Genomic DNA, 19,790 nt, shown 5'->3' with positions numbered 1-19,790 from the left:
ATAATCTATTGTATGCATCCCGGTTCTGATTTTTTTTAAACCAGCTGGTAGTAATGACTGTGTTGTAAAGTTTGTTCATTTTCAAATGTAAGTGATATGATCAGGGATGGCCATGGACTACATAGAGACCCTACAGTCTATAATATATAAATATATAGATACAGTGTATCTATGGTTTTAAGATGTTATCAGTTATTGTATTCAATGTTTGAGTGCATTGTTAGCGTTGCCTTTCTGGCTACATTTAGTGACCTTTCAGACAATCTTAGTGACTTTATTTCTAAAAAGTGGATGTCGACAAATTAAGCGACTCAATCAGACCATTAGGGAAAAGACGAGAAATGTATTCTAATACAATATTTTATCATTCATGCCTATGCATGCTGCTCACAGTAATCCCAGTCTATAGCTCTTCTGCCAACAGCGCCACAGTCTCCCCCTCTCCTCTTGTGCCGTGCACAGGCAGTCAGTAGGTGTTTATTATGGTCTTCCTAAAGCTTATATATAAAAAAGCTTGTTTGAGCGTGTACATATTTAAATAGGTAATTTGTTACCCTCCCTTTTTTACTCCACATACAATGTCCCTGTCGTGACTAAATTATTTGACCTAATAATAATTATGTTCACAGTGTGTTTATGTAAATCTCCATTTATCAGTCAGAAACAGTTTTGTTTCTGCAGTTTGCAGAGATGGATTTATTAATCGAACAGTTAGGAATAAGCAAGAAACAATAATTCAACCAATGAGTGAAAGAATAATGAAAACTGACTGTGGCCAAACACCCTGGGTGATTACAATGTTTTATTCAGATATAAGTGCAGGGGACAACTGGCAGAACCTCTACGGCGGACCAGAATGAGTCAATGAAGTGACTGAGTTACTGAAACAAAGTTATTAAACTATATTCATTATGCAGAATGAAAAAAAGAACTTCAGTTTGGGATAATGGTTGATAAGTCTGGGACAGTTGGAAGTAAAATTCAGGATTGAGTTCTGAGGGTAAAAGTTCATTTAGAGCCCTAACTTACCCGCCCATTTTTTCTCTCACTTTGCCAGATTGTTATAGTTGCTTTGTTGTTTCGTGAAGTTGCTTTTGAGCCTCTGATCTCTGCACCCTGTACCTGCAACCTGGACCCTACACTGATATCTAAAACCTGTACCTGCCTATCTGCCTGTAAGCTCATGTAACCATTGTACTCATCTGCTTTCTAGTCTATTTCTAGACTGTGTGCATGAGCCCCACGTGACCTACCTCTCTCAAAGATCTTAAGTGTGACGCTCCTCTGAACAGTTTACTTTATACTATACTTATAACTTCTTTTTGGAATAAATCTGTGTTTCTGCATTCTATAGTTAACTGACCCTGGCCTATACTCTACCAAGCTTGTGGACAATGGTCCCAGACTGTCTATACAGGATTATTTCTTGATATGGTGCATAAAAACTGGATTCTGTTGTCTAGACTATAGATTAGAAGAGCCAAGTCCTTGTATATGTACACATACTGCATTTGGCCAATAAAGCTGATTCTGAGTCTCTACTGTGAGTCTAAATGGAGTCTGAAATATTGTATTAACACATGTTTTGGACCACACTCAGACAACTTATGTTATATGATATTGTTACAAACACATAATAAAACACAAATACCAACACATTCTGTTCAGTCACCATAACTATGACAGATGACAAAACATGACCAGCTGAGCAGGAGAACCGATCTATAGTGCCACACTGCTGTAGAGAAAAGTCTTCCTCTGTCGATCAGCTCTGTCAGTCCATTATGATGTATGTTAAACTCTAAAACTGTTCAGATGTTTTCTAAAATGTAGGTGCAAGGTAATCATAAGCAGCAAATATCAATCTACACAAAGAGACAGGAAGTTAAAGGACAATACTTACTTGTTGCTGGAACACATGAGCTCAATATCCCACAAGGGGGACTGGGGACTACAAGTAACATCAGATCTGAACTGGACTTTGAACACTGCTGCCACAGTGAAAAAAGCCCAGCAGAGACTGTATTTCATCAGGCTGCTCAGAAAAGCTGGTCTGCACTGTCGCCCTCTCACCCAGGTCTACAAAGGACTGATAGAGAGCATCCTCACCACAGGCATCACTGTCTGGTATGAGAAACCACCACACAAGCAGAGAAGGAATGCTCTGCAAAGAGTCATACAAGAATCGAGAGATTCTATCAAGAACGAACTTCCATGAACACAATCCTACCCAGCGCTGGTCAAAAAGAGGAGAGAGAATCATCAGAGCAACAACAATAACAGTCCAGTACTCCCTGCTCAAAACAAAACTGCACAATTACACTGGCACAGACGGCGACAGCATCATCACAACAGACACGCTTTTTTAAGAGCTTCTTCCTGCCCACAGTGGGAGACTCTTGGCCCAAAACACAAATGACCCCAACTACTGGCTCTTCCGGGGGCTGTGCAATTACCTGTGCAATCCATTCTACAATGCAAACTTTGCACTATATATATTATATCTATATTAAACGATGTTGCTTCCGGCTATGCAATATGCAATATACCATGTGGCAATTCAAAATTACATGCAAATTTTATACACCTCTTTTAATGGGTCTCGTGCAATTTAAAATGTATTTTTTAATAGATACGAATATATTCCTTCCCTTGTGTGGCCTTTCTTTTTTAATACTGGACCTGATTTCTCTGGTCAACACACCGCATATGAAAGTTTTCCCTATGTGTGCCACAGCACCCAAATGCAATAAGTCTCTTTGAATCTTGAATATCCCACAATAGCAACCTGAATTGCTTTTGTACAGTTATTTATCTACTATTTTCTATATTTATCTGTACTTAATTGTATAATTGCACTGCTGCAACACCTTAACTTCCCCTATGGAGATTAATACAGGTTTATCTTATCTTGCTGTATAATGAGGCCAAAAGATGATGCCACTGTATTTCAGTACAGCAGTGCACATTGGGTGGCGGCAATACACCGTCATGTTTGTTCTGCCTCCAAAAAGGACCAATGATCACTGCTGTATAATTCTCCAGTACACTGTTATAAAAGCATGCAAACAGAGAGACATTATGATCACAATAGTGAGTGTAGTGAATAATAATCTAATGTGAAATGTGGAGTATTAACAAAAAATAAAGCCTGACACACATTGGCCAGAATATTAGCACATAGTTATCTGTATATCATATAATGCAAATTCAAACAGTCCCAGTGAATTCTGCATGACCTGTCAATTTTGTCCAGTCACTACCCCTTTTTCACAAATTTGACCAATATGTAGTTTCCCAAAACGTCGCAGTTGCCAGCCTATGAGCGATTTTATTCTCAGTGGAACAAGTTTCTTGTCTTATTGCAAAAAAATGTCTAGAAACATTGCAACATCTATAGCAATTTATTAGAAAAGCTGCCATGAAATCAGGTATTTTAGGCCACAAGAATCCAAAAAGATTCCTGATTTAAGGAATTGAACACTGTAGAGGACAGAAGGTACAGTTAATGGTTCACATTAAAGCACTGCACTAAAACAGTGTGCTGAGGAACTCTTGGCTTTTACTTAGGTAAAACATGTGAGCACAGGACGTTTAGGAGTGTTGTGTATTTTACATTGTGGTAAATCACTACTTCCCCTGCTGTTAGCTGCTCAGGGGCCTCAGTGTGGATTATATTCTGTCACTGGTTTATTGCCCTGACTCCACCCACTCCGATACAGCAGGTGGCAGTAAACATATTTAACGTTGAGAGAAGGCAAATATCCCAGCGTGCACCGCTGCCGCTGTGTCCGACGTTACCAAACCAACGGTGTCCGACCGGACCGATCCGACTGTGTTCAGCAGTGAAGCAGACTCGGACACTGTGTGCGTGTGTGTGTGCTGCAGGATGAGCGCCCTGCGGACCCTCCTCAGCTCCTCTGCGCTGATCGCTGTGATGGGGCTCAGCTATGGGATGTGGTCCATTATCGTCCCGGGAGAGGAGAGGCGGAGAGAGATCGTCAGGGTAACTTAGTAACTTCAGCTGTGTGCTTTAAACCAAACCAACTCAGTGTGTGTGTGTGTGTGTGTGTGCTGTAGTCCCAGTCTGTGCACAGTTCTTTAAAGCTGGCATTAGTTCGGGGTTTGCTCCAAGCTGTCTCCTGTAGGAAGAGCTTAAGATAAAACGTTAACCTTGGAATATGAGGCTCGCTCCAGATGAACCAGGCATGCGCAGGATATTTTATTTTTTTACCTTTATTAGTAAAATAAGTTTAATATAGAAGGAGTAAAAGAACGCGTTGACACACACACAGGAGCATTACAAGACAAACAGCCTGCAGCAGCAACAACACACTGGAGCAAAAGACAACAACAACTAATTCTATGTATTAAAGAGCAATAGAGAAAACTAACTGTACACAAATAGGGTGAATTAAAGCTGCAGTAGGTAAAGGGTAGGTAGGTTTTTTTAACCGTTGATCTGTCTCATGTTGTGGTTGTATTTCCAACGCAGACAAGCCTAGCTCACATATAGAAGTAGAGAAAATGAGAAAGTGGACCGAGGGCCCAAAAGGGGCGGGACTTAGGAAGGGTCTGTTTGCTTGTTGGACCGCTCTGTTTATTTGTTTCTGTGGTTGAATGTATTAACTCATTGCATGTGTTTGCCTCTTGCTGTGATCAGAATCTGCCTGAATCGAACCCGGTGAGGATGGAAGAGACGAGGAAGAGAAACGCTCTGGTGATGGAGGCACTCAAGGAGGCTGCTGAAACCAACGAAAATATCACAAGAAGGTTCGGAGCGCCCAAATAGACATACCGGCTCTGAAGCCTGTGGTCTACAAAGTCTCCGTGTTTTGAATGCTGCTGGTATGCTGATAAAGATGGACATTATATTGTACTGGACCTTTAATGTCTTCATTGTTTGTGACAACAATTTACAGATGGGTGTTAAAATAGTTTATTAAAACTCTCCCAACACAACCGCATCTTTTCAGTCTTGTTCAAAGCTTAGTGATGGTCAATGATCAGGGTTCTAGCATTTACATCTCATGATGTGTTGATGATGTTATATTTTCATGAACAAACACATGAAAAGACCAAAACAAACAATGACTGTATCCCACTAACAAGTATCCAAAGCCTGATATAACTTATTCCTCAGCGCCATACAGCTCCATTGCTGTCCAAAAACACTTCAGTGAGCCTCACTGGGGAAATACTGTACGTTTGGCGAGTGCCTTGCATGGTAGTGTGTGTGTGTGCAAGTACTCTACGGATACTGGTGCAAACACTGGATCCAGTTTTCTGATCACTGACTGATATATTTAACAGGTATATTATTTGCCAGTGACGAACAGAAGAATGTGCTCTCATTTTGAAAACAAATCCATGAATCCACTGAATAATGCTGTATATATTGAGGTATATACTGTAAATAAAGGCTCTGGTCTTTGTACATGAAAAGCTGATATGAGTTTGGATGTTTGGAAATTGATCTAAAGCTGTTTGTACGCTGTCTTTATCTTGGCCGGTTGATGAAGTGACCTAGCAAATACTCTGTAGAGATAGAACCAAATGTTACACGTAATATGTGGTGATGTTTACTCACATAGAATGTTAAATGGGAAATTCCAACCTTGGATCCTCTTTAACTAATGCATGTATATATCCAATCAAGAATGACTGTGATTAAGTGTTGCTATTGATGCTGCTATTTCTCAGAGTGACTTTGAACAACCTTCGAAGAACTGCTGTGAAATTGTTCACTGTCTGTGACTAGAATAAAGTTAGATTCATTCTGGATATTTGTGGATATGTTATCTACACCAGTGACAGTAAATGTTTTAATCACAGATATATTGAACACAGGTCAGTTGTCAACAAACATGACTAAGAGTCTGCAGTAATGCTAGCAGCTGTGTGAAACGATACAGGCAGAACAGGGCTTTGAGCTAAAAGCTAATGCTAAATGCAAGCAGTGCTCACCTACGCCGACATGCAGATCTGAAGCAGGTATGATGGCTATTTTCACGTCACATCCGTCTTAGCATGCTAACATGATAATTAGCACTTAACATTTGTTCATGAAATAAATTATGCCACATATAACATGACCTTTTTGGTGTTAACCTATGGTGCAATTCTGTTGATTAGTTTGATATATTACATTAACCACAATGTTCATTTCTTCATGTTCAATGTTCATTCAGATCCAGCTTTATACACGAAATGTTAGGAAAAATATTAGGAGGATCTATTGGCAGAATCCCTGGAAAAAAATGCATTACCACATGAGAATAACCTCCATGGAAACTTTTGCTGGAAAAACAAAATGAGACACAGGAGAATGACGAGAACATAATGCTGTTCTTCACACATTTTCAGACAAGGGCTTTCATTAGCTAATTTAAAGCAGAATTAGCTTAACATTTTTATTGAAATAATTAACTACACGGAGGTTTGCTCCAATGGTGGCTCATGGTGAAGTTAATGATTACAACAAACAGTTTGACATTCAGTAAAGAGAAAAAAAGCCCACCAAGACAGACAATTATTAAATAGAAACAGTAAACCTTCTGGATGGACAACGACACTGGAATATTGTCTACAAACTTCAAGAAGCAGGGGATGCTGGTAAAGACAGAACTCTAAATATGACCACAGAGCGGTTTTAGTCAACTACTGATTGTATAGTTTCAAGCAGCTACGAGAACAGATTATGCCATACAGCTAAATGAAAATGTCCAATAGTTAACGATCCTACAAATATTTCCCCATGACAAAAAGGTGTTTGTGCAATGACTTCCCAATTAACAGCATTAGTTAATTCAATATTTAATGGACTGAGCAGTGGTACTCAATTTTAACCTGCTCATTGTGTTGTGTAAACATCCATTTACTGTTTACTCCTGATGTTTTTCAACAGATAAACACAGAGCAAACCTGACAAGAGTTTTTCATCAGATGGCGTTGTACAGTTTTCTCCCCAGTGTTTGTTGAGAAAAATAAAAAAAACAGACAATAGGCCTGTAGACAGAAAACACTCACTGACAGAGGCGTGCCGATGTAACTTAGCTTAAAACATGCCAGTAATAATAAGTGGTTTGCCTTAAGGTAAAGTTTGCATCAGCACACAGTATAACTCTTTCACATACAAGTGCAAATATGAAGACCAGCAGAGTGGACTTGCAGGTCATTAGTACAAGTACAGATTTCTTTTAGGGTGGAAAATCAAGGTAAGGGGAAACTCATCAGCCCGTTTACAGGTGTTACAGGGAAGTACAACTGCATAATGTGAAAGAAGTTGTATAAAGTCTTTTGTGTCTTCATGTGAAGTCTGATCAACTGACTCAAGTGATGTCAGTGTTGGTTGGGACTGAAGACTACAAGGTTGAAAATGAGCTTACGAGAACCCTGTAACCCACTCCTCACCTCTGCTTGTGGCTAGCTGCTCAGAGCTACGCTAGCTGCTACTCGCATTAGGGCTGCCATTATTTCCATTATCAATTACTCTGTTGCCCGTTTACACAATTAATCAATTAGTTGTTTGGTCCATAAAAACATGAAAAAGGTTGATCACTGTTTCTAAAAGCCTAATGTGACGTCCTCAAATGTCTTGTTTAGTCCACAACCCAAAGATATTCAGTTTATTGTCAGAGAAGGACTAAAGAAATCATACACAAACATATTCACATTAGAGAAGCTGAAATCAGTTACACATGTGAAAAAAAAAAACTCAAAACAATTGATTATGAAAAAAGATGAGATAAATGTAATAGTTGACAACTGATTGACTAATTGACTGATCATTGCAGCTCGGAGTGTGGGGGGGCTGGGGGTCCTAGTAGATGTAGGGGAAAGTTACTCTTTAGATATTAATGTCAATACACATTTAAATCAATTCAAAAGTGAATTTCATGCATCAGCAACATGAATTACTTCAGCAAAAATAGACTGGGAGCACAAAGACAGGGGAGAAAGGGGCTATATGTGAGACATACTGGTCACCAGTCTGATGGACACTGGCACACCAACTAGAAAGGCAGTGGATTTTCTCCAGCAGCCGCAACGTGACACCGCCGCCTCCACTGGACACCAGCGTCAAGGCACCAGGTTTATTCCAGGTTAAACAACTAAACAGCTAACAGTATTCATATTCACATACTAAGCCTTCAATTTACTCAAACTCACACTTGACTACATGATTCTGCGTATGGCTATTCAATTCAATTCATTAATTCACAGTGCATGCTAGAGCAACAGTCGACAGCAACAGGATCACAAATGAAATGTTTCTATGAGCAGGGGTCTGATGAAAAATGCTATTTTAGATCCACCTTTACATCCACTTATTAGAAGTGTTAGTGACTTGCAGCCAGTAACTTGATGATGTCAGTTAGGAAAAATAAAAGGGGAGTTCACAGCTGCAGAAAGGACTGGAACATAAAGTAAAGAGCTTGTCTTTATTGGTCCTAGCTAGGCACTTCATGCAGCACTGCTAACTCGGAACCCTTCTTTTAACGTGCAACAATGTGTCATCAATCATACATTTACATACGGCTAATATTCATCCATGTGAGTGCTGATGGCAGCTCAGAACATTCTGACTTATTCAGTGCAGCAAGAAGTCTACAGTGATCCACAGGTCGATTGGTCTTCACAGCAGCTACGAGTCAGATTACAACTGCACGCTGGCAGCACCAAGTGGCAGTAAGAGGTAACTATTAATCCTGTAACACAATGTCCGTAAACTACACACAGCATCTGTGATCCTTTCTGAAGCTTTTGTTTGTCTCTTCCCATTGAGACCAGAAACATGTTAAATCTACAGTGTGTCAGTTAGTGCAGATGTTGCAGACGCACCGTGCTCCACATTAGGTTGAGATGATCATACTAAAGCAGTTTTAGCTCCTCTATCTTAAAAAACAACGCAAAACTAAATTCACAGCTGGCTCACCTGTTCATGATCTGCTCACCTGTTCATCTCGGCTGTTTATGTTCTTTAGGCTCTGGGTTTCAGACCCATGAGGTTGTTCATTGAGTTCATTCGATTGTATGGTTCAGTAAAGCTATGGCAGTCTTTTGCATTGTTGTGTTGTATGTTGATTAAGAAACACACATTCTGAAAACCTGTGTAGATCAATTGTTCTCTGATCAATAGAAACGTTTGCGTCTGTTTTCCTTCCAGCGGCCGTAAACTACCAGCCCTACCACTGCCAGCACGCCTAGGCCCAGGATGGAGAAGAGGATGGTGAAAAAGAACTGGACTCCGCTCATCTCTTCCTCCTGGATTTCCACTGCAAAGAGAACCAGACATTGAACAAAGGGCGCAAGACAGCATCTCCCCCAGCAACACTGTCACCTGATGACACTCATTTAAAAGGGGTTTTTAATTCAAATGTAAAAAGAGTGTTCCAACAATTTGCTAGCCTACAGTTTCGGGGAGAATTACTGAGTAAATGCTGCTTTCGATATATAGCACAAAAGGCGACGCTAATTTCTTCCTAAAATCTATCATCACAGTTCATACAGCCGATATCTCATTATTATCTATTTATTATTTGGACTTACACACTGCAGGACAAAGTGGCCCAAAACTGTGTGTTCAGCACAAATCACATGGAATCGGATTTTTCTACTCTGATTTGGGTCACTTTCATATGTGCTACAAATCAGATACGGGTCTGATTATTAGCAATTCAACTTGGTGTGACCAGTCATATCAGAATGAATGCAACTTTTACGTCACTCTAGATCAACATTTGTCACAGTTCTGCACTGATGAGACTCACTGGGAAGAGGTACTCAATCTCATAAGTATTTTGGGTGATGGTTCTGTAAGAGCAAAAATTTGAGGGGTTGTATCGAAACCAGTCTGTTTGTTCCAACTCTGTTCAGAAGTAGCAGTCATTCACTTATAAATGAAACCGTACACGCTTCTCCATCTTTACTTCTGTAAGACAGTGTGCTGTGTGACATCGTATGAAGTATTATTGTGCATGTGGGTTCGTTTGCACTGAAAAATGATATGGGCCACATTTGAAAAATAGAGAAAAGCCAAAGACAAAATGTGAGCAATAGATCAGACTTGAGCACTGAGGCCTGCAGTGTGAGTCTAAGCTGTATTAAATCTAGGTGTCTATATGTTTCTGATAAAGAACTAATGTTCTGACTACCTCGGAACTGTTCCACATTGTCAACACTGGGGATGGTGACCTCCTCCTCTTCCTCCTCTTCAGCACTCCTCTGTACTGTCAGCTGGTACAACTTCATGGAGATGATGTCATGGTTATCTAGAGGAACATGCACAAGTCAGTAATAGACAGAAGAAAGAATTCCCACAAAGCTCTTGAGCCCATTCAAAGTTTCATCTGCCATTTTAGTATCTAGGGAGTGAAGCTAATTTAGCTTCTTATCTGTTAACTTACTGGAATTGTTTTGCTTATAGTGCTTGAAACCAAATTTCTCTAAATGTCTCTGTAATTATAAAGTTTCATGCCACCTAATTTAATTAAACAGAGGTTCTCATACCCGACAGGTCTCCAGTGACAGCAGAGGCGCCGAAGAAGTAGCCTTTAGGTAGACGCAGTCCTGTGATGTCAGCACACTCTTTCCATTCCTGTTTACCATCTACGTCCACCATGAGCTGGGGGGCGAAGGAAGGGTCAGAATGAGTCACAGATGAAGGACAAACTAATGCTAGGAGTCATCTTTGGAAACTTTTTTAAAATGTATTTCATAGGTATATATAATATATATAATAGGTATTATTTCTTTCAGCATTTAAAACCATCCGCATCATCGTAAAGACAAATAGCAGTCTAAACATGTGTCAATCCCATCTTAATCAGAGCGTTTCATACCGTGAGTCTGTTTTTGGAGTATCTGGCGAGGAGAAACGTGTCGTAGATTGCGTTGCGCGCCATAGCTGTACATCCTCCGAGCTCAGTGGGCCGTCCATCAGAATCGTGGTCATACAACAGAGTCCCGTTCCCCAGCATCGCTGATACATACGGGAAAGTCCTCTGGAAGGAGAACAGGGGAGTTTAACACAAACCACTTCATCCACTGAACCACAGTGTATCACAATCTGACAGCAGGCAGAATCATGAACCAGAATCAGAATAGATGCATGCAATGAGATAACATGGGATGGCGATGAATACACAGTGGTTTCTGGTGCTACCTGAGTTCCAGGTTGTGCACTCTGCACATTCAAGAGGGTTGCAGAAAGAGAAATGTGACACACTTTTGAGATCACTTTTACATTGTATACCAGAATTTTTTGAATTTACTCACTTTTAACATGTTCATGTATACTCCATTCAATATAACACAGGCATGAAACAGATGTTACCAACTGCCACTCACGTCATGGTTTTTGTCTGCATTAGGGTAAGTGTCCACAAATATTCCAAGTCCAGTGAACTGGTTCATGTTGCCAAACACAGGACCTGTGAACAAACCGTGAGTACATCAGGGCATTTTCACAAAGGTAAGTTTCAGAATATTTCTCCTGCTCCCATGTGCTGAAAGTGAACACTATGGACAGCATTTTAGCCACGGGCAAATTAGAGGAGCTGGCAAAGAAATGTGGTGGGAAAACCGTGTAACCGTCATCATTGGTTAGCTCATCATTAGTTATAGCGCTAGATGACATTATCATTAAAGCCATGATTAACATCTGGCAGAAGGAATTGGATTGACACACTAAAGGGAGACAATACTTTTACTTAAAAACAGTAAGTAGTGGGAGTAGGGGGGTAGAAATAAGAGACATATGATCTCCGGACAAGATTAAAATCACTGAGTGACCAGTGCAGGTAATATTATAAACGCAACACTACCACTATGAAAAATAATCCAGTCTGAATCAGGTTTTAGAATAAAAAAATTGGAGTTTGTGAGATTCACCTAAACTTGTTAGCCTTGCGTATTTAACATACGTAGAAACAGAGAATTTAAATATTGCAGTTTTCGGAGCAGTTAGCATTGAAGCTGGGAGTGCACACATGCTGTCTCGCCCTGGTCTCTCAAGTCACTCTGTACACGATGTATCACTGATGTATCAATCACATCATCTGACTATGATACAGCAAAGTGAGGTTGACAAAGAAGTACATTTCCCAAAATGTTTAAAAACTGTTCACCTTAGTGGCTTCTTTAAGCACAAAGATGAGCCAACTCTTAGCACTAGGCTTTCTAAGTATCTACAGGGTTCCAACCTTTCACATTACATGAAATCATTTGTAGCATCTGGTTCCTTCTCATTGTATGAGACATGAAGCCTTTAGAGATCCAGTCTCTACCTACCGTTCTGCATGCGATCTTTTGTCAACCAGATGGCCATTCCATCCCCATTAAAATTCTTCTTTGCCTGGCCGTGGATTTTAAAGTGCACCTTGAGCTCCCAATCTTGCAAGAACAAAGGCTAGAAAACAACGACAATGAAGACAAGCAGGTTATTCTTGTGATAAACCATGTATAGTATGCATTTAACAACGGAATTGTGTAGCATACCATGCCCTTTTGAAACAGCCGGAATTTGTCTGATGGTAGATGTCAGGAAACATACATGCTTAGACAATATCTAACCTTTAAGTGGACCTGTTATTGTGTACTTTTATGACACGTTCAGAATGAGTGAGGCAGGATGTGAGAGGTTAAAGTGTGGGATGTGGGTAACAGTGTGTGCAGTATGGCTGGGTTTTGCAATTTGTTGCATTAGACTTTACATAAGACTTACAATTCGACTCCACACCGCTCCCTGTCTGCTCTGCAGGTCTGGGGTCAGCCTCACATGATCAGGTGTAACCATGGCAGTACCCATCAGATCCCACTGTGAAGAACTAGAGAAACCCAGCCCTGGAAAACAGCAATACAGTTAATACAGTTAGCTACAGTGTCCACAGCCATATATATATACACATATTACATATTGACTTATTGTCCAAACCGCCCTCAAAAATCTCTAAATTTAATTAAATTTTTATGACTGGCAAAATACACATCAATTTAAACTCCAAAAGCAGACCTTTGTTTAAACCTCAGGCCATTGTGGTAAATTCGGCATATGAAGGATCCGCCACAAAAAACAATATGTGTGTTTAATCGTCTCTAACAACTTGATGGTGGCAAAGGCTAATGGCGGTTGCCATTTTGCTGTAATTAATACTGAGTGGTAAGTTATAACGGGGGTGTAAGGAGCATGAAATCAACAACCTTATAAGACTTATAGTATAACGTTTATTTTTATTATTGAACGTAATATGCTCCCCATGAGAGCTGCACACGTTAGAGCTAACGTTAACTTTCTCCTCGCTGACAGGAAACAGTTAACATAGTTAACGTTACGTTGTAAGCTAGTCTTTATTAGACAACATTAGTGACAAGCTACCCGTTGTGGGCTAATAGTAGCTATCATTTCCCGTAACACCAGTGCCTGAGGGGTACAGAGTTCTTCTTAGTTAATTATTATACTCAGCAGCTAATACAGCAGTAGCTAGCCAAAAGCTGGCTAAAATGAGCGAAATGCAAATTTAAATTAGGACGAGTTGCTATTGTTGGTTAACATTAAGTAAAGTTTATCCCCTTTACACTTGTTAGCTAACATCTGTGTTAACGTAACCGCCAGCTGACAGTAAACTTACCCCGGTAAGGCTTCGCCAGAGAATATTCCCGCTTCAAGAAGTCCTCCATAAAGTCCTGGTCGTCTGCCGACGAGTGGCTCGTCAAAATACAAACGGTAACAAACAAACATGTTAATTCACGGATGTTTTTTAAATGAAACATTGGATACAAAAACCAAAACTTCTCAATGGATCCAGATTTGACCTGGTGACAGGCAACCAACCGCACACTCCCACTGGTCACGTGGTTGGAAGCAAGTGAGCTGGAGAAAACGACACTTCCGGTTTCGTCTTTCCAAATCAAAACCTGTGTGAAACCATTGTATGTAAGTAAAAAAAAATAAAATAAATAAATAAATAAAAATAAATAAATAAATCAAACAGTGGTGGGAAAAGTATTCACATCTTTTACTTAAGTAAAAATAGCAATACAACAACTTGTAGAACTTACTGAAGAAATATGATCAGGGATAAAGTCAAGGTAAAAGTCATGATTTTGTGCAATTTGCATGTTATATCATACATTATATTATTGGTATATTATTACTGATGCCCTAACATAAAATCTGTATTTTAATGTTGTAGGTAGAGTGACTTTCATGCACCTTTGTGTATTATATTTGTTTTATATGTAAAACCATAGCTGACAAATAAAAGCAGTGGAGTAAAAAAAATGAATAAATAGCCTCTGGAATATATTAGAGTATAACTGTAATGTTGTTAGTATAGTGTTTATAATCATTTCTTTATAGACTACTTCAAGGTTGATTGAATCCTGAATCTTTGGCCATTAGCTTAAATAAAACTGTATTATTAGCTGGAAATTTGTCATATATGTGTTGTTTCATAACTGATATGGAAAGTGTTTGAGCTAGACATCTGGATTCACTTATAATGTCAATGCAAATAAAGAACAAAAGCAGCTTAAAAGTGTAGTCACAGTACAATAGGACTGAAGCTGAAGACAACAGATCAATTAAAGAGAAAGGAAGCCATTATGAGAACAATGCAACAGTGAAAGTCAGACAGTTTGAATTATTGCAGTATCTCAGACTTGAAATGTATGTAAATTATAGAAAGTATTCAAATAACTCAGTCCATATCAAAATATAAAAACACATGTTTAATATCAACACATTAAAGCTGCAGTAGGTATCTATAATACATAATAAAAAAGTATAATATAAATAATATAAAATAACTTTTTATATTGCTGAAGTTTTCTCTATATATTAATTTATTTTTTGGAGAAATTAAGAGAATAAAGTCATAATATTACAAGAATAAGTTATAATATTAGGTCTACGAGAATAAAGTCGCAATATTACGAGAAAAAAGTCGTAATAATACGAGAATAATGTAATATTAATACAAGAAAGTTTTTATAAAGCTTCGGAAGAGTATCAAGATCGGCATGACCAGCTCCAACCAATGACTCAGCAGCCTCCACCTGAGCCCAGAGCAGCGTTGGTATCATCTTACCTAAATGAGTCAACAGGTAAGCTAACGTATTGATAATTTCGTCGTTAAACAGTTTTGCTGGCTGAGCCAACAGGCTGACAGTTCTCATAAAATTACTACTTTATTCTCATAATATTATGACTTTATTCTCGCAATAATATGACTTTTTTCCCGTAATATTACAACTTTATTTTTGCAATATTATGACTTTATTCTTGTAACATTATATCTTTTTTCTCATAATATTATGACTTCCCCTCATAATATTATGACTTTATTTTCACAATAAATAGCCCCTTAAGCAGTATTACCAATCATGAACTACTATTGAAAACACTGCTCTTATTTTGAAGGTAAAACCAATTAACTTCTTGTTGTAGTCTGGATAACTCTAACTAGCTTGACTTTAAAAAGGAAAAATGAATAATCACAACTGCTTCTAGTCATTTTCCTATTGGTTGGCCCTCAGATTTTCTTCTATTAAGAAATAATAAGAACTACCATTACTATAATAATGAAATATCTGAGGAGCATTTGTAGAGGTATAAGCAGTATTCTGTATGTTTTTGAGGAACATTGTATGTGGGCTAGGACAGACAGTGTTGGGGAAGCTTTGCAAGCTACCAATTACTTCACACTGGAAGAATTTGAACTTCAGCAAAGCTACCCGGGAGAAATCCAGTTTGGTTACTAACTGCTAGCTAGTAGTTCAAACTACTTTCTGAAAAAGTATGAAATTGACCATGTACATGTGATATGAAATGATAACAAAATATAATACAAAAAAGCCACATGCCAGTAAATGCAAATAACAAATTCAGATTCAAAACATAAAAACTATAACCAAATATTATGATATATTTCATAAAAAATATATATAAGTGCAATCCAGCTTCCTGGAACAACCCTGAGATTTTATCGTGTCCTAAACAAAATGAATGATGGTACATCTTAAAGGGTTATTCCAAATAAAGAATTTCCAATCTAAAATCTCTTCAGGGCACAAAAACTAGTTTCAGTAGGTATATATATATATATAAATATGACTTTTACCAGCAAGCTACTGCACAATAGGTAACCTGCTAGTTTAATTCCATGTAGTTTCCATATGTTTAGGGATTACAGAATAAAGACTGGGGGGAGTGATGCAGTTTTTTGTTCTAAAAAATAAAGGTCACTTGCTACAACATCAGAATTACATACACTACCTGCAGCATTTCAGAAATAATAATAAAAATGAACCCAGAAAAGTCCAACCCTGGTATGTTGTGCATGTGTATTTGTATGTGTGTGTGTGTGTGTGTGTGTGTGTGTGTTGCTGATGAACCCATGTCTTACTCAAACAATGGACATGACTTCACCCACCTGACAGTTTTACACATTTTTCTGTGTGCTATGTGTTTGGTGTTTCTACATACACTTCACAGAACAGGTTGATCTTGGTTGTGCTAAACTAGATGATAAACTAAATGGCAGATGCTACAGAGTCAAAGTAATACTAACCAAATGTCCTGTAACAAGTACCAGCTTTATTAACAGAAGAATATATAAATACTTTTTAACTTTTTAGAAGGATTCAATATTAATTCACATATTATGTTTGCCTTTATGCTCTTGTGACCAAATTGTAGAATGAGTTTTTTTTCTTTGAAAACCAGGATTTTATCAACAATTAATCCATGTTGGATGATTATGTCATCTAATCACACAGGTTTCTGATTTTGAATCATGGAAATGGAGTCTTAGAAGCTTCTATCAGTCTGTTCAAATAAATCTAACTCCAATGTGGAGAAGAGTCAACACAGTCTGAGGTAAAGAGCAAACAGTGAAATTCCAGCAGGAGATTACCATGTTTCGGCACTACCTGTGCAGCTGTAAAGCTGCATTTGTTCATTTTCTGCCCTCTGTGCAGGCAGCACAGACTTTAAACACTGTCACCTTATAAAGGAGCATTATCATTCATTTGGAGTCATGTTTATGTTCACCTGATGAATGTATGTCCAATATTCTCTCTCCCTTTAGCTCTGTTTTTGGTCTCCACCAACCCCAGAGGGAAATATCTGGCTCTTTAGCTGATAATGCTCCACTATGTTCATAAACTATCGTATCTAAATGTGTGTGTGTGTGACTGGATAGGACTGAAAGCAGCTGTGTTAACCAGCTATTTGCCACCCGTGTTGAAACTACTTTGAAATTGTAGCTAGTAAAGCTACAGGCTATTCCTGATTGGAACAAGCTACAGCAGCACTATATTGAAAGTAGCAATATACTCAGAAACCATAACTTAAACTGAAGATATATTTCGTATCAAGTGTTACAAGAAGTATCTATTGTGAAGTAATGTAATAAGTAATTATTAGCTTCCCTACAGTCAGAAATCAGTGTTTCTTCTTGTTCTTACAGTGTGCTGTTTGAATGATGTCTGTGCAGACACTAGAAGGATGTTTTTACATTCATCTGCTGATAGTGGAGCAACATTTCTGTGAAAACACTACATTTGTGGATTATAAAAACCAAAACAGTAAGTTGAAAAACCTTGCAAAGTTCTGTAGAAGGGAAAAAAGGTAAGGGCAGAATTCTCTGGGGGGCTGTTGCTATAAGTGACCAGGGGCGTTTCCAGAGGGGGGGCCTGGGGGGGAAATGGCCACCCCATTACCCTTATATATTCCACTCCACACAGTTTTTCAGAGGCTGTAGTGGAGTCCATTTTAAAGCTGAGTGAAGAGGGAAGATACTGGTATCATATGAAACTAGATGACCTAACACATCCATTGCTGTGCTAGCATGTTGGGAACATTACGCTACATTTTGGTGATGGAAAAACTGACATAACCATTTTCAAGTTATCCCATGACCTCTGACCTCAAGATATCTGAATGAAAATGTGTTCATGTCTCCCCTTTACAGTCAAAAACCATCCAGCTTTTTACATGTGGTATAGATAGGTTATTTAAATATTTCTGCATACTGGGGTCCATAAACAGTATTGGAATTGTATAAATTGGGAATGAGATACATACTTTATGCCACCCCTGTATAAGGGTTAGGGTTAGTAAGTAAGTGACCCCTTTCACATTGCATAGAAAGTTAACTTCTACATGCAGAGCACAATGGATTAGTTATCACCAGCAGCATTTTGGTAGGTTTGATTTGACAGGCAGTTAGATAATCAGTCATTTTACAGAATTAACTTCCCAACTCTGCATTTTTCTCAATTTGCCTCGTCATAGAAAACATCCAATGATGGTGTGGGGATCAACAGCAAATTACATTTGACTCAGCCCTTTGCAGAGTCTGTTTGCTTGCTCACCAAGCCTTGTTGTGTCTCATAAAAGAATGGCGCTTGGTTCGATTAATGGACAGAGCCAAGTATTGACATGTGATGGTGGATGCCAGGTTTGTGACAGGATCCTGGGAGAAATTACAGCAATGCAGTCATCTTGAGGGTGATGCTATTGCTCCTCAGAGACAGACAAAGAGACAGAGTGGGAATAAGAGAGCAAACATGAAGGTGTTTATGATCCAGCGGTGACTTGGGGGGCCTTCAGTATTTCCTGTATATGCCCCCTGGGAAGATGTTATTCATTTACATTGAGAAAGCTGCAGAATTCCAACTTGAACCTTGAAACCTGAAACACCAGCGTCTAGCACCTCTCCTGACACCCACGCATCACCATTTGTGTATCCCGTAATCCGCAGCACATACAGCGCGGGGCTGTCTGCAGGGCCATAAATTCTGCCTCAGCTCATTGAGTGGAGAGGATCGTGGGGCATGCTGCGTGCAGTCGCCTCCCGCTGTGGCAGACTTGCATTGTAATCCCTGTTTGCAAGGTCAAGAGATATTTTAATATCCCTTGGTCACAGTCAGAGTCAGTGCTCATCTTTATTAAAGCCGTCCACACCTGTTCTAGTGTAAACAATTGGGAGCGAATGTTTCCCAGGGGAAGAGAAGGCATCACTTTTACACAAGCACATGCTCTAGGATTTCAGCAATGCAGCCCATGTGTGTTGTACAGGTTTGGTAATAAAGAAACAATGTAGTTCAATGCATAGATGAGAGTATCTATGTTGTATCTATGTTCGTCATCTGTCATGACAGTACAGAGGATGGATTACCAAATGGGCAAACTGACCCTTACTGTTCCCAACTTCAAAACTCGGAATCTTTTATATTTTTGCAACGGTGCAACATGCATGTCACAATCCATCAATCATGCATCAATTACTACTTGCTGTTGCTTGTTTTATTTTTATGTGAAATTTTAGTGCTGTTTGTTTTAATGTTTTAGGGTTTGTTTTAATCTTATTGTTTTTTTTGTTTTTGTCTGAAGATTTATGCTTCTGTCTTGGCCAGGACTCCCTTTTTAAAGAAATGTGGAATCTCAATGGGAATATTCCTAAAGTAAAGGTAAAAAACCCCCCACACACACAAAAAATGACACACAATCCCCTATTGTTATCCAATCACAATGCAGCCTGGCCTCTTCCAAATGTGGTCCGACCACAATCCAATCCCAATGTGTTCCGCGAGCATTTACACTTGTCATTGACATGTTTCTCCTTATCCAGATACCATACCCTGACACAGGTCGCATTTAAATGCCAGGTGTAAACGGGGGTAAGAATGCATCTCTACTCATTTTTGATTTTTGTGTTATCAACAACTGAACATCAGGGTCAGCAGTAATGTTAAATTTGTTTATATGTGCTGCTATAGTC

The 19,790-nt window shown here is 38.9% G+C and overlaps 2 protein-coding genes across 2 annotated transcripts; one reads left to right on the top strand and one right to left on the bottom strand.

The window, feature by feature from the left end:
- The first annotated feature begins 3,760 nt into the window (after positions 1 to 3,760).
- On the top strand, positions 3,761 to 4,962 carry LOC118325323 (ubiquinol-cytochrome-c reductase complex assembly factor 3). The gene is made up of 2 exons (XM_035657951.1): positions 3,761 to 4,006; positions 4,664 to 4,962. Exons 1-2 carry the CDS (start codon positions 3,890 to 3,892, stop codon positions 4,790 to 4,792), a joined length of 246 nt encoding a protein of 81 aa, XP_035513844.1. The 5' UTR covers positions 3,761 to 3,889; the 3' UTR covers positions 4,793 to 4,962.
- A 1,412-nt stretch (positions 4,963 to 6,374) lies between these two features.
- On the bottom strand, positions 6,375 to 16,453 carry LOC118325994 (VIP36-like protein). Its single transcript, XM_035658878.1, has 9 exons — positions 16,437 to 16,453; positions 13,632 to 13,873; positions 12,728 to 12,846; positions 12,295 to 12,412; positions 11,353 to 11,435; positions 10,845 to 11,006; positions 10,513 to 10,627; positions 10,158 to 10,274; positions 6,375 to 9,278 (listed from the first exon to the last, which is right to left on the bottom strand). Exons 1-9 carry the CDS (start codon positions 16,451 to 16,453, stop codon positions 9,136 to 9,138), a joined length of 1,116 nt encoding a protein of 371 aa, XP_035514771.1. The 3' UTR covers positions 6,375 to 9,135.
- Positions 16,454 to 19,790: the final 3,337 nt, after the last annotated feature.

The sequence above is a fragment of the Morone saxatilis genome, unplaced genomic scaffold (genome assembly GCF_004916995.1).
Source record: "Morone saxatilis isolate NCDOM2014 unplaced genomic scaffold, NCSU_SB_2.0 Contig16, whole genome shotgun sequence".
Lineage (NCBI taxonomy): Eukaryota > Metazoa > Chordata > Actinopteri > Moronidae > Morone > Morone saxatilis.
Note: the sequence above shows the minus strand (reverse complement) of the source record. Positions and strands in the feature narration are given on the sequence as shown.